Source organism: Copidosoma floridanum, unplaced genomic scaffold (assembly GCF_036245765.1).
Source record: "Copidosoma floridanum isolate Cflo_tuat_1 unplaced genomic scaffold, Cflo_Japanese_pri ptg000013l, whole genome shotgun sequence".
NCBI lineage: Eukaryota > Metazoa > Arthropoda > Insecta > Hymenoptera > Encyrtidae > Copidosoma > Copidosoma floridanum.
The window spans coordinates 11,333,896-11,356,572 of NW_028321890.1; the positions used below are offsets into that span (position 1 = coordinate 11,333,896).

Here is a 22,677-nt window from a genome sequence, read left to right on the forward strand (position 1 = left end):
CTAGGAGACTTAAAATCGTATACACACCATGTTCGGAGGTTAAAAAATGCCCTAGATTTTACATTAACCGTTTATTCATGTGAAATCTGCGACATTCTTAATCTCGCTCACTAGGTGCGTAATGTACTATTACACAAAAAAATTTAATGTAAAACATTTTTTAAATTCAAAATAAGTTTGATTTGTTACTGACAATAGATTTTCTCCGTTCAATGGATTTCTTACGTGTTAGAATCTAACAACAAGTCATCAAAATTCTTACTTACTCATTTATACCATGATTAGTGTCTGCTCGTAAATGCACTTATGCAATAAAAAAAAAAAGATAGTGTTATTGCTATTGTGTAGGATTATTAATATTTCAAACATAAATTAACATTAGTTGGATTAACACATGCAAATAATACTAGTAGTATTATTTAAATATAGTCAGGAAAAAACATAAAAAAGACAAATGATAAGAAGTTAAATCAACTTATTCATATAAAAAACGTTATGGTCACTATTTTATTACGGTTTTATCACAAACAGCCTTACATATCATCTTCTGAATGTATCTTTTTATTTTTTACAGTGAATTTATGGGTTATGTGTTCTATCTAAAACTCTATCTAACTCATAAATTCATCTATTTTTATCGTATACAAGCTTATTCCATATTCTTTAAGGCCCTTTATGAAAAAATCTTTACTAGAATCAGTGTGACACTTTAGAGTACATACGAAAAAAAAAAATTTAAGAAGAGTTATTACAGTCCCGGATGCAAATATACATACATACACTCATAGTTAAATTTCCTGGTAGTTCAGGAAATATTTATCAAGGAACGATTGGTATAAAAAATATTATTAATATTTATTTCATCTAAGGTGAGGATCTTTCTGCTCTAACTTAAGAATATGTTACTCAAGAGTACAAAACTTCTATAAATAGTCGCTTTTCAATAATATATTATCAGTTCACAGGTTAAATATTTTTCATGATTTAACAAAGGATAAAATCAAGCTTTCTGTTTTTTGGTGCGAGTTTTTTTTTTTTTATTAAATGCCTTTGTTGGCCATAATAGTTCTTAAATTTTTTCTTTATTAATTTCTTGTAAGAGTTATCGTATGCAAACAAATTTCTACTACAATGATTCTTAACTATTTCCTCATATTTTTCTTATAACCACTGAGTTTGAAACATAGTTAAACACACATATTTATCAAACCTCCTACCATGTCTCTTGAGATGTATACATTTCCCGAACTATCTTAGAATTTATCATCAGTGTACTTATGCCTCTACCAGGAAAGATCACTCGGGCCTAGATACCATTTCATAGACGACGCAGTAATCTTTAAGGCTTACGTAAGCACATACGGTGTATAAAGCTATCTCTAACTCGGGTGATGTGCCAGTCAGGATCATCATCGACTTTATTTGCGGTCCTTGGAATGATTTGTAGTCTTTAGGAAGTTCGTAGTAATCATACCATACGATTGCCGTTTTTTTACCCTGTAAAAAAAGCAGTTGAACTTGTGTATTTTTTGTAAAGTGAAAATATAGCAAGAACAAACTAAGATTTTGGAGAATAGTGAAGACGATTTAATCAGGCATTATCTTCCATGGTTTACTTTTTTTTTAATCTAAGGAATAATTTTTTAAAAACTTACAGGGTATTTGTTCAAATAGATTGTATTTATTGGGCCATAGTTACGCAGCATAGTTTGTTTTCTTTCTTCTGCATGCATGACAATCCAATTACTAAAAGTAGAACCTGCAAGGAGGACAACTTTAGTATTACAAACATTAAATTGCTTTAATTGGAGGGATGGCTGACGGTTGACCGCGTCGTACGTGTTGCTCCCAACCCTACTGATATTTTCTATATTTTCCACGAAATAGTTTGACTTCAACAGCAGATTGGTGAGATTTTTCTTTTCACTACTACTCCCTATAAAGGTGGCCCTGCTTTTTCCTTTTGTTTTTATTTCACTTCTTGCATTTACACAGTGGTATACCACACATAACCTATCAGATTTTACACGCTTTCGTAACAGCTAGGAGAGGACACTCTGGTCTTCTCCTCGAGCTCATTCGCCATGGGCGAAAGCAATCCCGCTCTTCCCATGGACACCTCTAATACCGTAGACTCTGAAATATCTGACGTGCTCTCTGCGGTTAAAGCCCTACAATTCCTATAAAGGTCTTCAAGTACTTCAAACATCGGTGATGTCAATAAAGAGAAAAAAGCTAACACCTCCTCTACATCAGACTCAAAATTCTCTTCTACCCAAGCCTTAATACAAGGCCAATCTCAAAAATCTCAACTTCTAACCATCACAAGCTACCCTGAAGACTTTCCTGTACCTTACAAAATCACTATGCAGCACTCTATGTCCTCTAACTCCTCAGAACCCATAAAAAGACTCTACCCCATTGATGTATCTAGAAAACTGATCCCACTTTTTCCAAACAAATCCTTGAAACTCTTTAAACAATCAGGTCCTAATAAAGTACTAGCTATAATTAATCGCAGAGATGTAAGAAGCAGTCTCTTAAAACACCTATTCTTAAAAGCAAACAATCTAGAAGCATTTGTCCCCTCCTTTTTTGTACACAAAAAAGTAGTTATCAGAAAAGTCCCAACAAATATCACTGATAAAGATAATAACCTCGAGTTATTCTGCCCTGTCACTAAATTAAAAATCGTTAATGTCAGGAGATTCTACCGCAGAAAAATGACCAACGAAAACTCCAACCCAAACACACAAACTAACAGTTCCACTACCAATGTTCCCGCCGGAACCATCCTCATCACTAACGAAGGCGAGGTCTTACCTCAACATGCCCTTCTATACTGTGTTATTTACCCTACTGACTTATACATACCAAACATTCGATTATGTACCAATTGTTATAGGCATGGACACTCCAAATTTTCATGTAAATCTAAACCTAGATGTTTCTATTGTAGCTCCTCAGATCGCACAGCAGATACCTGCACCAACCTAGCCAGAAAAGAAAACCTCCCCAATGATGGCAACTGTGACACTCGTGCCATAGAGCAAGATATATTGAGCTTTGCTACCGAGAAAATGATATCAGTCAGCGAAGTACGCAAAGAACTGAATAAAAGAGCCTTTGAAAGAACCAGAACCTCTGAATTTCCCACCATTGATAACTACCCCTCTTCTATTGAAAAGCAAAATTTTACCCTAATGTCTACAACTTCATCCACTCAATCTCAGTCACCTGGTCCCTATTCTCCCAAGTCTTGAAATCTCGCAACCCACTCAATTCAAATAGACCTTCCCTTCCCCTAACTAAAAGTCGCAGATCAGGGTACAGAGATGATAATCTTGCCATCCTTCTCTCTCCAGACGGCAATATTCTTTCCTCTCATCTCTCTGTCCTCTTAAACTATTTCCAAATCCAACAACAAAATACATCTATCCAGTACCAAAACTATAACAACTTCAGTCTTCCCACAGCTCCTGCCAAAATCACTAGCATCCACCGTCCACAAACTCAAACCATCACTCATCTCCTAATCTTTGTTAAAAAAAAATTTATCAAATACATAATTATTTCCACAAAAAAATCTTTTTCGTAAGAACAACTCAATTACTCTCCTACTCAACAAGCACAACAATCTAATAACTTAGAACATACACCACGAACACTCACTACCTCCTGAACAGTAAACTCAAGTTTTCCTCTGCCTTTTAGTTTATCTCAGACTCTATACCCAAATATTTCTAATAATTTATTCAAATTTATCTGTCAAACTCCTACTACGAAAACTGCAATCACTTTCAAAACTGCCTACAGACTGCCACTCAAATAAACTCAACAATGAATATTAGCTCTTTAAAAATTCTACAATGGAATTCCCAAAACTTATCAAAAAAACTTGATATTTTGAAGAACATAGCTGACTGATTTAACATAATTATCCTATGTGAAACTTGGCTGTATGATCTATTTTACCTTAGAATACCCAAATTTCATTTAGTTAAAAAAGACAGACCATCAGGCTGTCATGGTGGTCTGGCTATCCTAATTTAAAAAAAAAACACCCCTTTTCAAGAAGCTACGCAAATTTCCAACGCAGACAACTACATAGGATCTCCACCTGATCAACTCCTAATAGCTTCAATTTATCATCCACCTAACTCCCGCACCCCTTCATTAGCAGATTGGTCCAAACTTTTCTCAATCACAAACAAGTTCAAATTCTCTTTTATAGGTGGAGACTTCAACTCACATCACCGAGCTTAAGGTTCTCATAAAACCTATAATTTTGCATAGAATCTACTAGATTGCCTAATAGACTACAACGTAATCCTACTAAATGACGGTTCACACAAGTTATATAGCTCCAAACCAACTAACACCGCTAATAACACCGCTCCAAACCCTTCCAATACTGATGAGCTTTACTCTTCTTCATTGGATCTCACCTTTGTCTCTTCCAGCCTCTCTCATCTCTCTAGCTGGCAAATCCATCCTGACAGGATAAGCAGCAACCATTTTCTGATAACTTACCTTTTTTCTATCAAACCACACTCCATTTCCTTCTCCCTCACTCACAGACTCAACCACAAATTTTTTAATTGGAAACTTTTTCTGTGCAAGTTGACCAAATTTTACAATATAATGCTGAATATATAGATACTCTCAATCCTATTAAAAAATATGATTTCACTACAAACCTACTTGTTAACATAATCAATTACACATCAAACAATAATTGTTCGAACCCAGAAAATACCTACACCAACTATCTTCCTCCTTCCAACTTAGGTACATCAAAAGATTGCAAAAATATATCCGTTGAAAAAAACTTCACACTCCGTTCTCAAAAGGCCCCTTGGTGGGATAACGAATGCTCAGAACTTGTCAAAACTAGATCTCGCGCAGCCGCCAACATCCTTAAATACCCATCCTATGAAAATCTTTCTCTCTTAAAAAAAAATAAAAAAACAAACTAAAAAAAAACTTTAACGAATCAAATCCTCCAAATTCAAATTATTTATAGAAACCTCCATCTCGCCTGACTCAGACATAAAAAAAATATGGAACACCATTAATCGATTTAAAAACTCCATACGCAATCACGACAACTCATTCCCCGACAACAACCTGAAACTGATTCAAAATGCCAAAAAATTCATCAATGAGCACTGCCTCCCACCCGTTATAATCCCCCCTAATCCTACCCTCTCCTTTTATCATTCTCATACAGACGCCTTCACCACCCTAGATGATCCCTTCCATATGGACGAACTCAATTTTTCATTAAAAGCAATGAAAATTGAATCTTCCCCGGGCCTGGACCAGATAGACTATAAAACGCTAAAACATTCATCTCCTCCCTTTCATCTGATTTCGTATTTTTCACAAAAGCTGAAAAAACTTTCTCATTATACTTCTACCCAAAAATTCTACAAATAAATTTAGACCTGTGTCACTTGCCTCAGTCCTACTCAAACTCACTGAAAGAATGATAAATAGCCGCTTAACACACTTCTTTGAATATAATAAACTAATACCTGACACTTAAAACGGATTAAGGTGTTCCAAATCTTGCCAGCATGCACTTACATCCCTAATCGTTGATATCCATCATGCTTTGACAAACAATCAGCACCTCCTCTGCTGCTTCGTAGATATCAAGTCTGCCATTGACAACGTATACCCTACCACTATGAACAACATCCTCACCAAATATAAAATACCCTTCAAAACTAGAAACTTCATCCATAATCTTATTGTTGACAGACTCTTATATTTTAAAATCGCTAACAATCTCGAAGGACCTTTCCATAAAAGCACTGGCGTTCAGCAAGGTTGTTTCCTAAGCCCCCTTCTTTACAGCATATATGTATCACAAATCAACGATATTATTAATGACCCATAAATACAAATTCTGCAATACGCAGATGACACAGTGATCTATATCAAAAGCTTCGACATCCACTCGGCTATCCAAAAACTTGATATTCTTACACTATTCACATTGGACAATAAACTCTCTTGGAATGAACACCTTCGAAACATCTCTGGAAAAGCCTCCAAGCTAATGAATATCATGAAATCTCTGTGTAGTGCATAGTGAGGCGTTCATCCAAAAATCCTCCTATCTGTTTATACCAACTTCATTAGATTCACCTTACAATACTCTCTCTTTCTGGCTCTCCCCTCTTCCTAGCGTCTTCTCCCGAACAGGTTGCAAAAGATTCAAAACCAATGTATTCGAATAGCCCTAGGCTACAGGAATTCCACCCCCCTAAACGTCTTGCATGCAGAATCGAACATCCCATTCCTTGATTTTAGAATAAAACAACTTCTGGATCACTTTATCCTCAAACTTTTCTCAAATAAAAATTCACTTCTTTTTCAAAGGATCAATTCACTGTCATCCTAACTACCAGCTTAATAACTCTTATCTCTTCAAGTCCTTTAGATTAATCTCCCAAATTACTAACAACCATATTCAATCTTATGATTTACCTCTCCCCTATATGTTTCACTATCCAACCACAATCTTTCAACTAAATGTAGACATTTCATCCGGCAGAATCATATAGAACTCCGACAATCCATCCCTGGCCTTCGATAAAATTTTTAAGAAAACATTGGAAAACAACATTTGCATATTCACTAACGCCTCCGAAATTCCAGACAGTGAATACATTGGCCTGGCACTTTACATTCCCTCCCTCTCTCTGGTTCAGAAATACAAGCTATCCAATACATCCAGGACCATCCCCACAATAAATTCTACATTTTCTCTGACTCCAAAAGCGTTCTTGAAGCTGTAAAAAATTCCTCACCGGTAAAAAATAAACACTCTTCTCACTTTATATTATAAATCCGGGCTCTCCTCTATGACTCTGCTAAACAAAACAAAACCTATCAACTAATATGGATTCCATCTCATTTAAATATTCAATTCAACGAACAAGTAGACCTCTTTGCTAAAGATGCTATTATCTCTGATACCTTATGTCTCATTTTTCTGCACTACACTAATTTCTTTGAACAAATAAACTTCCAAATCAAGAATAGCTTCCAAGATCTTTTCACCTCTCAAGCAAACTACCGTGGCATCCACTACTTCTCCAAATTTTTCGGCAAAATAAAATGTAAACTCTGGTTTCACAACTTCAAATACAGAAGAAAACACATAACAATCATCAACCGACTTCGCTCCAATCACTATTCTCTCGCAGCCAGTCTGCACAGAAAAAATTACATCTCCTCACCAACTTGCCCATGTGGCCAAATTTACCAGGACATTCAATACGTTCTGTGGTACTATCTCATCTATCAGCAGTACAAAATAGCCTTAATAAACAAACTTACTTAGTACTACAGCAAAAACGAAACTACTTTCACTTTTGACTCCAGTCTCATACTACAAAAACCAACTAGGGTCCCAGCCAAACTTCTGATAGAATTCATACTTAAAATTGACCTATCTATTTGAACATCTCCCGAATATCCTTACTTACCCTCTGCTGGATCTCTAAACAGTTCAAACCTTGAACATAAGCTCTTACCATCAGCCAGTAATAGCAAATTGATATATTTTAATTTGGCAAACCGGGTCTCATCTCAGTGACCCAAGGCCGTACATAAGCACCTCTTCGCCACCTATAGGCACTGATGCGGGAGTGCCTTTTTTCGAGTAATGTATAGCACGATAGCACGCATGCACGAGTGCGTGCGTACCTTTTTTTATTAAATAATCTACAAAATAATGAAGAATATTAATAATACAGGAGAGCAGCCATAATAAAAAGTAATGAAAATCAGCATAAATGATTAATTGGACAAATAATCATGGTTACAATTTGATGTAAGACTTTAAAATGTGTATTGCCTATGTAATCATGGGGCTGTGATTCTCAAATTGAAGTACGTCAATCATATTTTACTGCTTCAATAGATTGCTCCCAGGCCCTGACAGCTTGAATAAAAGACTCCACTACTTGATCACTTTCCCTGAAGTTCGCTTAACACTACAAGTAAGAAAAACTCCTGGGAAGTAAAGTAGTATAGCAGTATGAAACAGTCAATCTAAACTTCCAGCAAGTACTGGCATACATTTGTTTAAAATCAAGTTTTGATTGTTGCTAGTATCGTGCAACTTCTTTGAGTTTATGCAAAGGCTGAGGTAAGCACTTACTATCACAGCTAGCTGATGTTTTGTATGTGAGATGTATAAGTAAATGGTTTTTTTTTCCTTAATAGCCAGTGCTTATGAGAATTTCCAATATTCTTGTGTTTTCAGTTGTTTTCTTTGGTGTTTGAGTTGGACCTGTCATTAACAGTTTGCGTTTTGAATGTCCTGGCTATTGTCACAAAGTGACAACATCAATTTGTCCTTGGTAGAATGTCACTTGTGTTTGTTGGCCAGGACATTCAAAACGCAAACTGTTAATGACAGGTCCAACTCAAACACCAAAGAAAACAACTGAAAACACAAGAATATTGGAAATTCTCATAAGCACTGGCTATTAAGGAAAAAAAAACCATTTACTTATACATCTCACATACAAAACATCAGCTAGCTGTGATAGTAAGTGCTTACCTCAGCCTTTGCATAAACTCAAAGAAGTTGCACGATACTAGCAACAATCAAAACTTGATTTTAAACAAATGTATGCCAGTACTTGCTGGAAGTTTAGATTGACTGTTTCATACTGCTATACTACTTTACTTCCCAGGAGTTTTTCTTACTTGTAGTGTTAAGCGAACTTCAGGGAAAGTGATCAAGTAGTGGAGTCTTTTATTCAAGCTGTCAGGGCCTGGGAGCAATCTATTGAAGCAGTAAAATATGATTGACGTACTTCAATTTGAGAATCACAGCCCCATGATTACATAGGCAATACACATTTTAAAGTCTTACATCAAATTGTAACCATGATTATTTGTCCAATTAATCATTTATGCTGATTTTCATTACTTTTTATTATGGCTGCTCTCCTGTATTATTAATATTCTTCATTATTTTGTAGATTATTTAATAAAAAAAGGTACGCACGCACTCGTGCATGCGTGCTATCGTGCTATACATTACTCGAAAAAAGGCACTCCCGCATCAGTGCCTATAGGTGGCGAAGAGGTGCTTCCGTAATCCCTTGCCAAGCAAGCAAGCTTTAATTGGAGGGATGGAGAGGTACAGTGGAGGCCGTTTAATTCGTTGAGCAGGAAATTCAAACATTTAATTCGCATTGGCTGATTCGACCACATAACCTCTTTTATTGGTCAATTCTATACTTTCCGCTCAACGAATTAAACGGCCTCCACTGTACCTCAGCCATAAAGTACCAACTTAAAATTGTCTGAAAAATGTCACCAGAATAATGTATCTAAAGTTGTATACCATTAGAGTAGTTGGTCGCAGAAAAGCTGGGTGTTCGATTGTCCATAAAAACAGTTTTGAAAGCATTGTAAGGTTCAAACCATAATCTGCGTAAAACATTCTTGTACTCGTTAAAATCATCTTTGACAAAGCCCTTGTCGCTAAGAAAACGCATCGCAGTTGATAAAACGGTGGTATTGAGAAATGTTTCTATAAACGAGTCCTGATCGTTGAGATACGCTTCTGAGTTGGTTATCTTAGTATCTGGATTCACGTAGTACTTTTTGTACATCGATAAGAATCTTTGGATCGTTGGAATTTCAAATGCATGTGGCTGCACAAGGTATCTTTAATTATCAAGAACGCAAAAAAAAATAAAAATTGCATTTAACCTATAAACTTTTTTTAACAAAAATGCAAAATGACCAACTTACCCAATCGTATATCTTGAAATATAGTGATCCCATCCGAATATGTTGATGTATTCAATGGCATGATTGTCGTCATTATTGAATAGATCACTGAAGAGGTTTATCAACTCGTCTTTATTGATGAATACATTTTCGACTTTAATTTTTGATGCTGCAATAAACGATATCATTATACTTATTACTTTAATTAAAACTTTCCATTACATCAAGCTTATGCATGCATAATATTAAGGTTGAATGTAAAGTAGCAGTGTCTAACTTTATTCTGTGTCATTTAAGATAATAAAACATCGATTTTATGATTTAACCAGGTTATTTACATTTGATCAGGTTTGATTAAAGCGAAAAATTTCCAACATTTTTCCCACAGCTTACCGAAAACAAATTTTTTTTATAATTCCAAGCATCTACTTTTGTTAATAGACAAAAAGTAGAAACTTCTGTTTTTACATGCATTCACGTCTTTAAAGGTATTTAATTCCGTAAAATAACTATTTATTTATTTATTTAAAAATTTACGGGACTAAAGTCCCATTACATACAATTGTGTAGCTAAATAATAGTGTAAAGTTAAGGTGAGAGATCAATACAATAAGTGCTCTGATAGACAGTGCTCAGGTAACACAAACGAATAAGTCGCACAAAACAGTCAACATATACACACTGCCATTTCAAATAGAAAAATGAAAAATTAAAAATCAAAGATTAATACAACGCAATAATCACTGCTATGGGCCGCTACATGAATTTGAGAATAAGTGGGACCTTATATGACTTAAACCGGTTAACATTATCGAACACATTGAAGTCACAATCCAAAGACGCGATATAGTTCTATACTCTTCTCAGTCTTGCAGTAGGTGTAAAGAACGAAAAATTGTTAACATGGGTACGCTCAACGACCAGCGCATAGTGTCTCAAATTATATGGGGTTGATCTTGCAACGAAGAGACTTGTAAGATTGGGACAATTAACGAGGTCGTGTGCAATTTTATAAATAAAACAACAGTCAATGAGGTCATGACCAGACTTTACAGAACAAACATTCAACATTGACGCAATAGCAGTGTAGTCATGACTCAGATACGACATAGGTCTACGTAACTTATATGACATGAATCTTAAAAAACTATGATTGACTCTTTCCAAAATTTCTACACGATTCTGGTAATGGGGGGTCCATACGACTGAACAATGATTTACAATAGGTAGCACCAGCGTTCTGTATAAATAAATCAGCGTCCTGGGATCCCTAAAGTTGGACGTATTTCTTATCAAGAAACCCATTGTGAGCCCTAGACGTGACCTTAACCAAGTGCTCGTCAAAAGAGAGCTTGTCATTCAGGATTACGCCCAGATCGCTGATAGATTCAACTGTATTTATAACACTACCATTAAAGTTGTAATTGTATATAAATGGGTCTCTATGTTTACAAAATCTAATAATATGGCACTTGCGTATATTCAACGGCAAATTAATTATTAAAGCCAGTTCATTGAAAAAGTTGAAGTCATATTGTAATTTGAAAGAGTCAAATGGTGACTTAATTGTAGGTAATATCTTAACGTCATCTGCATAAATCAAAAACTGTGCAAAGCTCAAATAGCGGGGTAAGTCATTTATAAATAAAACAAACAGTATTGGGCCAATATGTGAGCCCTGCGGGACGCCAGACAATGCCTCAATAGGACCGGAGACAGCATCACGGTAACGAACAAACTGAACACGACCCGTAAGGTACGACGAGAGCCACGCATGCATCCTGCCCCTGATCCCGAGATTCTACAGTTTGCAGAGTAAAAGCTCGTGGTTAATCTTATCGAAGGCCTTAGAAAAATCCGTAAATACAGCGTCAACTTGGTAAGAATCATTAAGCGACCCGGAGACATAATCGATAAAAGACAAAAGATTCGTTGTGGTCGATCTAGCCCTCACGAAGCAGTGCTGCTGCTCTATGATTATAGAACTAAAGCAGTCAGGAATCTTACTTGCAACTACGGCATCAAGGACCTTAGGGATCGCACTTATAACAGATATGAGTCGATAATTCAAAATATCTCTCTTGACACCTCCCTTGTGAATAAGCTGTACAAATGAATTCTTCCAGCAGTCCGGGAAAACACCCGTGCTAACAGATTGATTATATAACAGAACAAGTGGATCGCATAGAAACATGTGACAATTTTTTAGAAAGGCTGAGGGAATCCCGTCTGGGCCCGGACGCAGGACGCACTTCAGACGAGAGATAGCTCTCTCAACATCCCCGACCTCAAAATGAATGTCATTCATGCGGACAATATTATCAAAACTATAATTAAAATCACATCTAGAATCACTGTACACTGAACCAAAATACTGTGCAAAAGCATTAGCAATTAAGTGGGGATCACTGAGAGAGATACCATTAAATATCATAGTGCCTGAATCGGTTCTATCTTTACGTAATCCATTAACATAGGACCAAAAAGCTTTAACATTACGCAACGCAGATTTTTCGACACTAATAATATAATTTTTATAACACGATTTGAGTGGCGTAGAAACATTGCTCGTAGTCTTTTAAATTCAATATGGTCATTTATTTGACGCGAGGCCTTATACCTAGCGTGTGCTAGCTTCTTGTCCAATATGAGCTGTTTAAGCTCAGAGCTGTACCACCTAGGAAATGTGCCAGGATGTGGGACACCGAAGGGCACAAAAAGATCAACACACTCATTTAAGACATTATAAAATTCACACACATTTTCATTCACATCACCATACACTAGTCAAGCCTCCCAATCGATCCCTAACAAATAAGATGATATAGCCGCATAGTCGGCCCTACCAAAGTTCCTCACAGCCGGGCCAGCCCCCCTGGACACTGGCAGTTCGAGCTTCACTTCAAAGACCGCGGCAACATGATGCACGTCGAAGTCGTCAATCAAGCAGACAATATTGTAATTGCCGAAAAGAAAATCCAAAGTGTAGTTTTTATGAGGGTGAGCAGGAAAAAGCTGAGTCAGACCGTGGAAGGAGAAAACTTCAGTTAGTTCAGATGCAGCACTCAATAATTCCGGCGGCACATAATCCAAAGCAGTAAAACCAAGCGGGTCAGACGCTCAAGGTTTCTCAAGTTAAAATCACCAACGTAGATTAACTCAGCATGCAGGTTCGACGCCATCACTCTATCAAGATTTATAAGTGCATCACTATAAACCGCACACGACGCGTCGGGGGAGGGGGGGATATAGGAAGCCCCGAGTATCACTGCACCAGACGAAAAAAATTTCTTCAGTATTATCTGGTCAATCACGTTGTCACAGTGACACAACGTTGAACGAAGACGCGAGTGAACGGCGATCAGTACTCCTCCATTCCGGGATAGGCCAGTATGTTGCGCATTACTATCCAAGCGATATACAGTATAGTCAAGCAGGCCAAGCTCCGTATCCAGGATGCAGTGGATGCAGTGAAACATACTCAGCTTCCTAGCACCCCCAATGCTCCTCACATTTTGGTAGTAGACTGTAAAGGAGGATCATTTTTTGAACCCATGGGTCGTCCCCGTCCTTTCTTGTGTAGTGGCTTAGAGCTGCACCCAGGCACGACAGCCTGAGCTTTACGTTTTTTGCCTAAGTGCGGCGCATCACGGTGTCTCAACTCAGCCCCAGCCATAGTTGAGGAAGCGGAAGAACCAGACTCAATAGAGTTCCTCCGGCCATCCGTTGACTGTTCAGAGTCAACAATTGTGGGAGTGTTATTTATATATCTGATAGTCTTGACAACACCATCGGCATTAAGTGCATCTAGCCGTTTATTCAATGACTCGAGCTCTCTTCTTTGCCAATTGGTCAGGTCCGCCCTGATATAGTAGGGTTTGGGTATGTGCTTCCTCTTTCAAATAACGGCCAAGGCATCAGCCTATGAAGAAAAAGTTACTAGAAGGGGCCTAGATCTAGAGGGATCAACTGGGTCACGTCTACAAATACGTCTGACTCTAAGAGCCTTCATATCCATGTCGTGAACCCTACCAATCAAGGCAGCAGCAGAGTCCTTGTTAGCACTCTGCCCCGGGAGAGCCGGACTGTGGTTGGGCTCTGCCAAGTTGAACAACAGGACGTTACAAGATCTAACGATTCTGTCATTGAGTTCAGCAGAGATGCTGTCTCCGGACAGGCCGGTCTCGGGACCAGAACGAACGAAACCACCCTGAGAGAGAGCGTCAAAATTGTCTCTCAGGCCCTGCAGCGATGCCCGTATATCAGATATATCCTCATCATGGGATACCAGCTTGCTCTCAATCGGCTCAATCACTCTCTGGACACACCTAGCCACCACCACGTCTGTCTGGGCACTGTAATGGGCAATGGCCCCGTCGATGGCCTGCTGCATTTTGTCTTCCCAAGAGGCAGACAACCTACTGTCTGCCTGTGACACCGCGGCCGTGATGACACCATGCAGAAAGAGATGAGCTCTTTGTTGGCACTGTGTTAGATCAACGAGTGCAGCAGAGTTTTCCAGAGACAGATCCACCACCAAGCTACAGGCCGAGCACACGATAAACATGATCTCCCCATTTCTCTCCGTAACACTAGCACCGGAGCTACGTGCACACTCGACATGAAAACACGAACTACATTTAATACAGTCCAGGACATTGTCATCGTCGTCATCGTCGTCCGCACGCTCACAGGTAAGATGGGAACATTTGTTACTGCCCATTGCCACACGAAGAAACACACTATGTACAATACAAATATGCCTATAGGCTACAGGCGAAACAGGTTAGGGTTGGCACAGTTTTACCAAGATGCAGATTTACAAAGAAGAGCACAAGATCCGATCGCCCTAACAATCACAGGGCAGAGTTACGACACGAGGATTAATATTAGACAGTTTATGTGCACTATTTACAGTTTTTATTCACAAAAGATGCCGAAAGAACGGGCTTGACAAAGAACCAAATCTTTCGTACCCGAGAGCAGACGACGGTGTTGTGGCATTAATATTTTTGCAAGTGTACTGATCACCTGTATAAGTACACTAACCTTCTTTATTTTTACTTAAGTAAGGAAACAAGAACCTATTCAGTTCAAGGAGAACATTTTCCAAATAGTGTAGTGCAATTAACGAGCAATTAATATTATTTTCAACAGTGATATGCAGAATTATCAGTAATAATCTTGAATGGACAGTTTTTTTTGTTTGTTTTACTTTTTAAACTTTGATACATTACTTTTCTTAAGCTTATAAACCTTTTTTGTCTGCTACAGACTTACGCTAAAATCAAAATCAATAATCTAGAGACTTTGCTACATTTATACTCATATAATTTATCCAAAGGTTGTCATCAGCAAAAATTAAATGTACTATGCTTATCTTTTATTGCTTACCTTGAATGTTCTTGAACTTTCGCGCACAGTTAGTAAGTTATACATGGAGTGTTCTGCGCAGGCATTATGCTCACAGAATATAGTGTTCCTCTATCAGGGCGCAAACCTTTGCTCATGCAAATAATACATTGTACTTATAGTGTAGTTTAATTGTTGGTAAAGTTATATATATTTAGAATTTTAAATAGGACAGTACAGTTAGACAAAATTTTTTCTGCATTAAAATATGCGTTCTGAAGTACTGTTTCGTGCAGATCTTTAATGCGAAGTAGACATAAACCCAATTCAGAGAAAAAAAATCAGTTTTGCTGATAAAAATCGAGATGAATACACAAGTACAAGCTAGTTTTAGTTTATTTAAAAAATATATAATCTTATTAACAATTGTAGGGGACGTAGATATTTTTTTATTGTCGACACAAGCAAAACAACTAACAATTGAGGTTATTGTAGTTCTGATTAATATGACCCTACCACTACTCAGCGCACCATTTGTATAGATTTATTAAGTTGCCTATAGGGCAGTATAATGAACCATGGTTCAATATTATAATAATAATAATAATAATAATAATAATAATAATAATAATAATAATAATAAAAATAATAACAATACTAACAATAATAATAGTCATAGTAATAATAATAATAATAAGAAAGAGATAGTGTAATATAGGAAAGGAGTACATTATGAGAGAGAAAAAATTTACTATTGAAAAATCAACTATAATGTATTTGAGGATAATCCTCAGTACTCCGTTCTAAATTTTTTTAAACTTCTATACTCTTTGGACAGTTTAAGGTCACCATGGAAAATTTTTAAAAATATTTGATATGTAATAGTTTATATAAAAATTTCAGCTTTTTGCAACTTCAAGAATCCTCGTGGTCAATAACTGTATTTATGTCGTTGCGCAATAAAATTTTTAAAAATTTTCCACGGTGTTATTACATCAAACTATTTGAATAGATTTGTACGCTGGCGCTCAGAACACTTGAAAAAATCAACGAAAATAAAATCGTTTTTCAATTAGTTAATAGCTCTTTCTTTGTGTTTTTAATATGATATTTTTTTAAATTATGAGTTTAAGTTGAAAAAACTCCAGTAATTTTTTTAGCAAAAAATATTAATAATTTGTTGAAATATCGTGTTGTTTCGAGAAAAAATACTCTTCGTAAAAACTTCTCTCTTCACTTCTCTCTCAAAACATTATCGTAGAATAATTTTTCAAAGCCCAATTTCTTTCGCTGGACTTCCTCCATTATACGAGTATACTTAATTTTTTTACAAATACAATTTTTCATTTGATTATCCTGCACCGAAAAAATTACTATTATTATTGGTTTTCTTTTACGGAGTTTGATGAGTACACTTATTAAACTTAATGCAATCGAAAGTCACTATTTTTTCTACGAATTGAAAAAAAAATTATTTTGCGACCATTTGGTTTAAACTTAACTTTTTATTTGCTGACATTATCATAACGTCTAAGTAGCATTGGAGCGCCCGAGTCAGAGCAGTAGGCAGCCGACATGCGATGCTAAAAATACTCAATTTTAACGGGATTATAGCCGTTGATAGGTATAAGGTTATAATTGCAAATTTTTTTTTTATGACGAGTAAATTTTTAAAATTAGATGGTGCAAGTTTCAGAGGTGTGTGATTATTACAGTCGCATTGAGAATTTTTATTTAAAAAATTGTTATCTTTGCACCCGATAGTCGTACTGTAAAACTTTTTTTTCTAAATTCGTACAAAAAGTAGTGACTATCGATTTCAGTTAGTTTCATAAGTGTTCTGATTCAACCGCGTCAAAAAATCGTAAGAAACTAAATAAAAAAGTACTCTTTTCGGTACCCAAAAAAAAACTGAAAAACTTCACTTGTAAAAAAATTTCATGATAAATAGAAGTCCAGACGAAGAGATGAAGCTTTAAAAAACGTTTCTACCATAGTTTCTCAACCAAGAGCCAAGAGAGAAGTTTTTACGAAAAGTGATTTTTTACGAAAAAACGCAATATTTCAAGAAGTTTTTAATATTTTTTACCGGAAAAATTACTGGAGGTATGTGAACCTGTTACTCATAACTTAAAAAAAGTATCATCTAAAACCATTTTTAGAACTTTTTTGGATTTTTTAGGTTAACTTCTAAATCAATTTGCCGTAAAAGTTAGACACTACGTTTATAGGATTGTTTTGGTTTAAGTCAATTTATTTTTATTTTCTGATAACAATTACATCAAATTTAACATTGAGCCGTCCAAGTTTCATAGGAGTAATTGCTTTATTTGCACTATAGTTTCTTAGCCCCTTGATTAGTCCTACGTTTTTAGATCAACATGGCGAAAAACAATAAAAAAGACACTTATTTCGATTACTTTATATGATCACTAATGCGTAGCACTGCGTCTCCTAAAACTATACTCCCTGTAGCTATCAAACATTGGGTAGGAACATGGAGGACTTTTGGCGCATACTGATTATTACAAGACCGAACCTATACGATATAGTTTAACGGTAAGTGGCTTCAACGTAAAAAAAAACTCATACTAAAATAATATTTTACAATTGAATTATCCTATTAATTAAAAATTCTTTGTAAACAATCATTGAAAATACACAATGTTCTGCAAAATCACTGTTATATAAATATCATATCATAAGAAATATTGTATTATTTAACGTATTTTTTCTTCATCAGAAATTCTAACGAACAATTAAAAATAAAAATGTTTTCGTATTTATTGACTTATAAAAATTTTGAAATGAATAAACGTGAGTATAGTACAGAACATAATCTTGTGCTATAGATAATAGCACATTTACTACTAATATTCTCACCAAACACTACGCAGCTGTTTTGCGAGGTGCCATTGGCAAGCACCACGGAATGAAGCAGGGTAATTAAAAAAAATTTTTTCTATTAAAATTATGAAGACCTTCAAAAAAATTTTCACGATTTTGCAGGGTGATTGGAGGGTGGCTACGGGGTGAGGTGAAGTGGCTAGTAGGCACCGTTTAAAAACAATTGTATTATAAGTATGAGAAGATACGTACCTACAGTGAATCAACAGGCTAATAAAGTGACAAATTCAATGACATAATGCATGAAGATACATATCAGTTGCAAACAGCATAAAAATGACAAGAAAACGCGGAGTTGTAGAAGAGCTGACTAAAATTGCTGAAAATTTTTCAGCGTGAAAACACGGCAAAGTGATGTCAACTGGGTATAAATCGTGCTAAAAAGATGAACAGTATTTTGGCTTTGTTATTATAATATACATGTAGACATACTTAAGTACATATATTATACCTAATTCTCCGTTTTCGGGAGGACGAAAGTTATATATATTTTTTTTAGTCTGTTGATTGTATGTTTTCTATTATTAAATAAAAAGTATTAAAAAATGTAATAAAGTTTTCTGTTAGAATGCTCATAGGTATAAAAATCAAAAACTACTGTAGTTATAATAACTTTTATGTACGAATGATAAAATTTTAATTTCTGATGCAACGAGTCATTCAGAAATAGCAAAAATAATTAGCTAATCTATAGTTTCAGTTTCCACTTCTGTCGGTAGACACGGTTTTTTTTTTTTTTTTTTTTTTTTTAATAGGTGGTGAGGGAATAAAATCTGATAGTGGTAATTAATTTGACAGGGACCTCGTTGGTGTCGATAAAATAAATAGCTGCATGGACGGCTCTGAAGGGTGCTACGTGTAACTTTCAAATTTGTTCACTAGTTGTCAATAAAAAATAATGTCAAAATGTATGTCAAATGAGTTTAAAAAAGTAATTATTTGACATTTGAATCAAACCAGGGGATATTTTATGTTGAATACTTCGAAGAGTGATAAATCAAATTAGATTCCATTATTTGCAAGCTTCACTAATACAAAATTATCATATTATAATAAAAAAATCTTACTTCTGACTGGATGTTCAACAACCGCATTGTTTCTTTCTTGTCCTTTCGCATCGGATGGCTTTACATTTTTTACAGCTGTGTCATCTGTTACGTTTACAATCCAATCTTCGTATAATAGTGAAAGACTTGTAATAAAAGTCTTGTCTCTAGAAACAAGTCCAATAAGCACAATACTCTCACCATTCTTTTGAAATAAAATGTCTCCATGTTGAACCTAAGATGCATACGAAATTTTAAATTGAATATTTAAGTTAGAGTGTTTGTAAAATAAAATCACACAAAATATTTACCGTGTAGTGTTCCATGTTGGAAAGACAAAATTTTGACTTATGCAACGAAACGATATTTAAATAGGTTTTTTCCAACTTATACTGACATAAATCTTCGGTTGTAGCTGTCACTTTGTTAGATGTTACTTTAGGGCCTCCTGAAGGTTGACGTCTATAGCCAATTAGAGTAAATTCTGTATTCACGCTGATTTTATTAAACTCAAGTAGATTGACGACATTCACGAGCGAGCTGAATGTCACTGCCCATTTCAATTTTACGACAGCAATGTCATGCTCGTCAGTACTGGAAATTTGTGATTTTATAGTTCTATTTCAATGAAATTATAATTTTGTCTGCGATTTAAATGAATATCTTACTCAAAGTTGTAGTCTGGGTGGACAAATGTAGTATTCACAGGAATCATTTGTGTATTTTTGTCATTATGTGAAATACCACCGACAAGAATACTATATTTATTTGAATTAAAGCCATATAGGCAGTGTGCGTTTGTTATAGCATATTTATTGTTAATAAGTGCACCAGAACACCAAAACTTAGATCTGCTTGCCGTAACTGTTTGAACTAGCGCATAGAACGGAAACTGAGTTCTTTCAATTGTTTTTCTTACCGTCTCTACAGTACTAGCTTTACAACAAAAAATTTTGTAAGAATTTATAATGTACCAACTAACTTCCTTAAAATATTCTTTAAATAAAGAAACAATAAGCAACATGTTAATGTCGAATACTACAAAAAACAAGATAAGAAACTTTTTATTAATTCTTATAGCTAGCAGCTTTAATACAATACAATAAAAATTTTTACCATTTAAATTTGGAATTTACTTATTTTGAACTAACAAAAAAAATGAAACTCAAATATCAGCTAGATAGTTTTATTTACAAAACGCAGAAAACAAGAATATTTACCTTGAATTACCAGAAGAACAGCAAAAATTGGTAACAAAATCATTTTGACGAAAAAAGAATACTTTTTATCCTTTTTTTTTACATTGTATGATTTGGATTGCAAGATGTATCATTAGTAAGTCCTCCTTCAAAAAAAATGTAGTTATTGGACTAAGAACTTTTTTTTAAGTACATGCTATTAAGATTATTTTAGTGTAACATATTATAAATCGCGAAATTATGAAATCATCACAAGTGCTTTAGAACATTATGGACGTTGATGATTCAATTACCAATTTATTAACTTTAAATGTTAAATTTTGTATTCTTTTTTAAAATGATTGACATAATTAAGATGTTGACTGACATAACTCATTAGGCCTGTCGAAAAGTTTCTATAATAGTGATCGTTGCATATTTTTATTTAGGCAATAAACAACAGACGTACGGGCTTGATTTCTAAATTTTGTCCTGCTCGAGGTTTATATGTTTTTGATCTTACAAGTATTTTACAACAAACAATTAATATTTATTGTAAGTCATAACTTACTAATAAAAAGAGTAACGATTTTGAAGGATATCCGCTCATAGAAATTTGTTACTTTTTGTCTATGTATTCATAAAAATATTATAGTTGTATTTTCCGAAATTTTTCAATGTCCCAGTTTCCAACTAAAAATTTTATGCTTTTGGTGGCATGTAACATGAAAGACATTTTTTAACAATACGAATTCAAAAGCTTAATTCTAAATTTACTTATTACTACGCCTTTAAAGAAATACGTGTGGTATACCAACATAAACAATTATTATCTGTACTACTTTAAAACAATAATATTTCTAGAAATTTTATCAATTTCACTGCTGCACATGTCTTTTTATTTATTCTAAACAATCGTATTATATATTAATCATGCTTAATATTAATGTGGTTGTATACACATGTATATTAGGATTAAAAATTTATTTTTATACGTAATCTAAGAAATATAATTGTTTGGTACATCTCAGTGATACAAAAAAACAGTTTCAAGAGAAATAATTTTAGACATTAAATCTCACAAATAACGATAATTTAATAGAAAAACAAAAAAAACCCACGTCTATTTTTTGTGTCTGAACTTAGACGTAGGTTAATTACAACCTATTTTATATAGGAAAACCCTTATTTTTTGAAAATCGGTTTTGCCCCATTTTATTTTCATGATTTGACTTATGTTTATGAAAGGCAAGTACTAAAGTAGTCGAATTATTAGTAAAAAATACTTTAAAATAAAATAAAAAATTGTTGTTTCTACTCGTATGGTTTTTAGATTGAGCCTAAGTCACTAATTTGTTGTAATATACAAGAATTTTCACAAGTTTGTGAACTTACTATGAAGTTTCCTGTACATTGAAGTTCATCACGTGAAATACCGATAATATATCTGCCTAAACACTTTCTTGTTTTAAATTATTCTAAGTGAAAAAATTCCGATGACACTTTTAAGATATCTTTCAATTCTGATACAAAAGGGCACTTCTGTGATCAAATTATAAATCAACGAAAAAGTTTGTACTGCTTAAACTTATAAATACAAAGAAAAAATTTTAGACCGCTACTTTGTAGGCCTGTGTTATTAGCAATGGAATAAAAGAAGTTGTTCAGGCAGTTCAAAGCTGGAACAGCGATTGCAGCACAATAGAAATAGTTTCTTTATTCAGGAAAGACGTAGGTATATCAAGATAGCTGTACGTAATGATTAAATAATGGACGTTTTCTCAACGACTAATCAGAAGTTATTAACGCCTTTCCTAGTGGTATTACCAAACTGAGTAAGCATTACAAAATACTAAAAAAAATAAGTATATGAATGTACTGTCAATTTCTGCGGCTTTGCCTGCTTCCTATAAAATATTGCTTAAAATATTGTTTTGTTCTAGTTTGTACTGAAATATGATATCTTTTTACGAAACTGTAATACATTTTAAATAATTTAAATGAATGCACAACAAAGTATCTTCCATCACTTCACCTACTTTATACTTATGAATGTTTGAGATATTTAATTTTGTTTATGTTACAACTTTTCTGTGTAATATACTAATTGTAACGTTCAACGGCAAATTCTATTTATCATGGGAGTGTTAAAGAACACGATAAGATCACAATCTTTTAAAATAAGAATTAAATAAGGTATAGTAAAAAATCTTGAGCATTCTGAAGAGAACGCATGTTAATACTATTTGTTAAGTGTATAACATGTAGTTTATTGCGTCGTGGCTAGAACTTGCAACCTAGTCCTCCCAATTCGTTTAGTACATTACGATACTATAGTGCGTGGGGAAAGCGATTAATGCATGCGTGTCAGTCACATAACCTCTCGCACGTGTGGTGTATACAACTTTTCGACACAGCGT

At 34.8% G+C, this 22,677-nt stretch overlaps 1 protein-coding gene across 1 annotated transcript; it reads right to left on the reverse strand.

Moving 5' to 3' along the window:
- Nucleotides 1-1,086: 1,086 nt before the first annotated feature.
- LOC149374838 (uncharacterized) lies at nucleotides 1,087-20,366 on the reverse strand. The gene is made up of 8 exons (XM_089591490.1): nucleotides 20,300-20,366; nucleotides 19,748-20,015; nucleotides 19,391-19,673; nucleotides 19,101-19,314; nucleotides 9,796-9,943; nucleotides 9,383-9,708; nucleotides 1,656-1,759; nucleotides 1,087-1,497 (listed from the first exon to the last, which is right to left on the reverse strand). Exons 1-8 carry the CDS (start codon nucleotides 20,340-20,342, stop codon nucleotides 1,297-1,299), a joined length of 1,587 nt encoding a protein of 528 aa, XP_089447616.1. The 5' UTR covers nucleotides 20,343-20,366; the 3' UTR covers nucleotides 1,087-1,296.
- Between the last annotated feature and the right edge of the window lie 2,311 nt (nucleotides 20,367-22,677).